The following is a 3,382-nucleotide window of genomic DNA, read 5'->3' on the forward strand; positions in this document are numbered from 1 at the left end:
GAGGGATGCACCTTCTTGTCTCAATGTGTCAAAATCTTTGGTCATTTGGTCTTTGAATTGTTGAGCTGTTGAGATAACCTTTGGAATTCTAATTTGATCTGATTTGCTATCCAGATCCTGAATTCAATTTCTGACATCTCAGCTATTTGTTTGTGCATGGAGTCTTGTGCTGTTTCTGCCCCATTGATCCTTGGGGGAGTTGATCTACTCTCATTATTCATATTGCCAGAGTTTTTCTTTCTTTTTTTTTTTTTAAAGTTAAAAATTCCTTAATTTTTTATTCCTGGTACCACTACCACAATTTACAGGGCAATATACCTGATGTAATGAAAAGAAAAAGAAAAAGACAAAGCTACAACAGATAAAAGACCTCAGGAATGTACATCTAATTGACACTACATTGCATTAATCAATAGCTGCACTTTTTGCAAACTGTGGCTATGACAGTCCTGAACAAGAAGGGTTTCCTGTTTAAGCTGCAGTAACTTTTCTGACTATGGATCATCGTTCCTTCTGTGGCAGATTTTTACAGTTCCTCTAATGCATTTGGGACAACTGTCTCAAAGTAACCTGCAGCTTTCCTGACAACTCCTCGCTCTCTCTCCTGCTAAGAACTGTAGTCCTTTTATGTTGTTTTTAGAACTTTCTGCTACCATATCCACCACTTCCACCACCAGATCCATAACCACCACCATATGGACTGCCCAAGCTTCTTCCACCAAAACTGCCCCCTTTCATGGGTCCATAATTTGATTGCTGTTGTCCACTATAATTTCCAAAATCATTATAGTTCCCACCACCACCATAGTTACCTCCAAAATTTCCTCCTTCATTGTAACCATCATATCCTCCTCCACCACCATATCCGCCACCTTGGTTTCCATATCCTGGTCCACCACCACCATAGCCCCCTCTACTACTGTAACCAGGACCACCGCCATAGTTCCCACCGTCACCTCCAAATCCATTGTATCCACCATCACCTCCTCCATAACTACCTCTGCTGCCACCACCTCCACCACCATATCCTCCTCTTCCACCAAAGTTTCCACCACGGCCAAAATTACCTCCACCACCTCCAAAGTTTCCTCCCCGACCCATAAAGTTGCCAGATCCACCTCCACGACCTCTTTGCGATCCAGCAGACTGCATCTCTTGTTTAGAAAGGGCCTTTTTCACTTCACAATTATGCCCATTAATAGTGTGGTATTTCTGAACAACAATTTTATCAACAGTATCATGATCATCAAAAGTTACAAAAGCTAGTCCTCTCTTTTTTCCACTCTGCCTGTCTTCCATAACCTCTATGGTTTCAATCTTGCCATACTTTTCAAAGTAGTCTCTCAAATTATATTCTTCTGTATCTTCTTTAATACCACCAACAAAAATTTTCTTCACTGTGAGATGGGCACCAGGCTTTACAGAATCCTCTCTAGAAACAGCCCTCTTTGGTTCCACAACACGCCCATCAACCTTGTGTGGTCTAGCACACATTGCTGCATCCACCTCTTCCACACAAGAGTAAGTCACAAAACCAAAGCCCCTGGAACGTTTTGTTTAGGGATCTCTCATTACCACACAATCTGTGAGTGTGCCCCATTTCTCAAAATGTTCTCTTAAACTATCATCTGTAGTTTCAAAGCTCAGACCACCAATAAACAGTTTTCTCAACTGCTCTGGTTTCTTTGGATCATGGCCCTCCTCCCCCGGGCGGCGGAGGCGACGGCCGGAGTCAGGCTGGGGGTGACCGGCCGGCGGTTTTACCTCCATTTTGAGACCGGACTCGCCTCTTCCAACTCGAGTTCAATATGGGACCAAGAGGAAGAGGCTGCCAGAGTTTTTCTGTTGATTTCGCCCCATGATTGTTTTTCACATTGCCTCTGGCTGTCCTCAGAGTTGGGGAGGTGTCTCTCCAAGATTAGACCCCAGCGGGATCACTCTATTGTTGCTGGATCTTTGTAGGGAGTGACCCTGTGTAGTTCCTCTGGGGCTGCTCTAGCTAGGGAGTTCGGGTTGTGGAAGCAGCTCTGGTTTGTGGCACACCCAGATCCAGCAACAGGGCTAGGGGTGGTGTGCACAGTTCTGTGAGTGCCAGGCACCCAGTGACTTTGGCACAGAGAGCCCAAGGCTCCAGCAGTCTCTGGCCAGGAGAAGAGCTTTGCACAGAGGCAGGGAGGGCTCCAAAGGGCACACAGCTACCAGAGTCCCTGTCCAGATGAACGGGCTAGTGTGGAAGCTGGGAGGACACAGGAGGGAGGACGCAGGGTTGCGTTGCTTCCACAGTTCCTGGTCAGGGAATGCAGAGGCCTGGTGGGTGTGGGTCACCAGTAGGGGGTCGCTGCACAGCTCTTATGGAGGTCTGGGCAGAGCCAAGCCCAGAAGTTTGAGGTTGCTATGAGCTGTGACGTCAGGGCACTCTACCCAGGGCAATAGCCCAAGGCTCCAGTGTGTCAAAACCGTCTCACTCTGCCCCTAAGGATTAAGGCTGTAAGGCAGCTCAGTCCCCGCCTTTAGGCTGCTCAGTCAGTAGGTTACTTTGACCCACCCAATCCTTGCTCTGAGACCCTGAGGGCGGAGCTTGCCGGGGCAGTTCTTTCACAATTGCTTCCTGCGCCCAGCTCAGTGGCTCAGTTTGGGGCCCCAGACAATGCCCAAAGTTCTCCACACTCCTGCTCAAGCTCTCCCCAAGGCAGTTCAACTGAGTGCCAAGTCCAAGAACACTGAAACAGTTCACAGGTAAGGCCTTTCCGGTTTGCAGTCTCACTGCTGCTTGTACTTATGGTTGCCGGCGTGATTAGGTTGATCAAACACACGTAACCACTTGCCAGTTTTCCACTGTTTTTGTCCTCCTCTTGGGGTCCAGAAGTCCCTTGCTGGCTCCCTGTATCCTCAAAGGGATGATTATAGGTAGATCCCACCAGCCAGAGATGCCTAGAGTCTTGTCTCCCCAGACTCGCTGTTCCCAGTTGCAGGGAAGCTGTTACTCTGCCGCCATCTTTAATCTCTCCTCCAGACTTGTTTCTTTTTATAGTTCAATTTTGCTTCTCTGAATTCCCTTCTACTTCTAATCTTTTCATATTAGCTTATCTTCATGTTTATCTTTCATATTACAGACTTAAGATGCCTCTCTCATTTTTCACTATAAAGTAACAGTAGCCTGATTGTGACCCTGTGTTCACCACTAGAGCAGGAAATATCTACTCCGGGGGTGAGTGTCACTTTCCTCTCAAAAAACCTTTGGATACTTCCAAATGATCACAAAAGAAAAAATAAAATGTGCCTGGCATTCAGAGTTCTCTATTGTCTTCCCCTCAGCAATCTTGTCTCCATGTCATTTATCAGAGCTCCTTTCTCCTAGAATGTTCCAGCTCCTAACTCCATA

General features: G+C 46.9%; 1 protein-coding gene across 1 annotated transcript; it reads right to left on the reverse strand.

The window, feature by feature from the left end:
- Nucleotides 1-254: 254 nt before the first annotated feature.
- On the reverse strand, nucleotides 255-1,823 carry LOC128567672 (heterogeneous nuclear ribonucleoprotein A3-like). Its single transcript, XM_053565087.1, has one exon. It carries the CDS (start codon nucleotides 1,492-1,494, stop codon nucleotides 637-639), a length of 858 nt encoding a protein of 285 aa, XP_053421062.1. The 5' UTR covers nucleotides 1,495-1,823; the 3' UTR covers nucleotides 255-636.
- Between the last annotated feature and the right edge of the window lie 1,559 nt (nucleotides 1,824-3,382).

Source organism: Nycticebus coucang, chromosome 16, assembly GCF_027406575.1.
Source record: "Nycticebus coucang isolate mNycCou1 chromosome 16, mNycCou1.pri, whole genome shotgun sequence".
In the NCBI taxonomy this organism is placed as follows: Eukaryota; Metazoa; Chordata; class Mammalia; order Primates; family Lorisidae; genus Nycticebus; species Nycticebus coucang.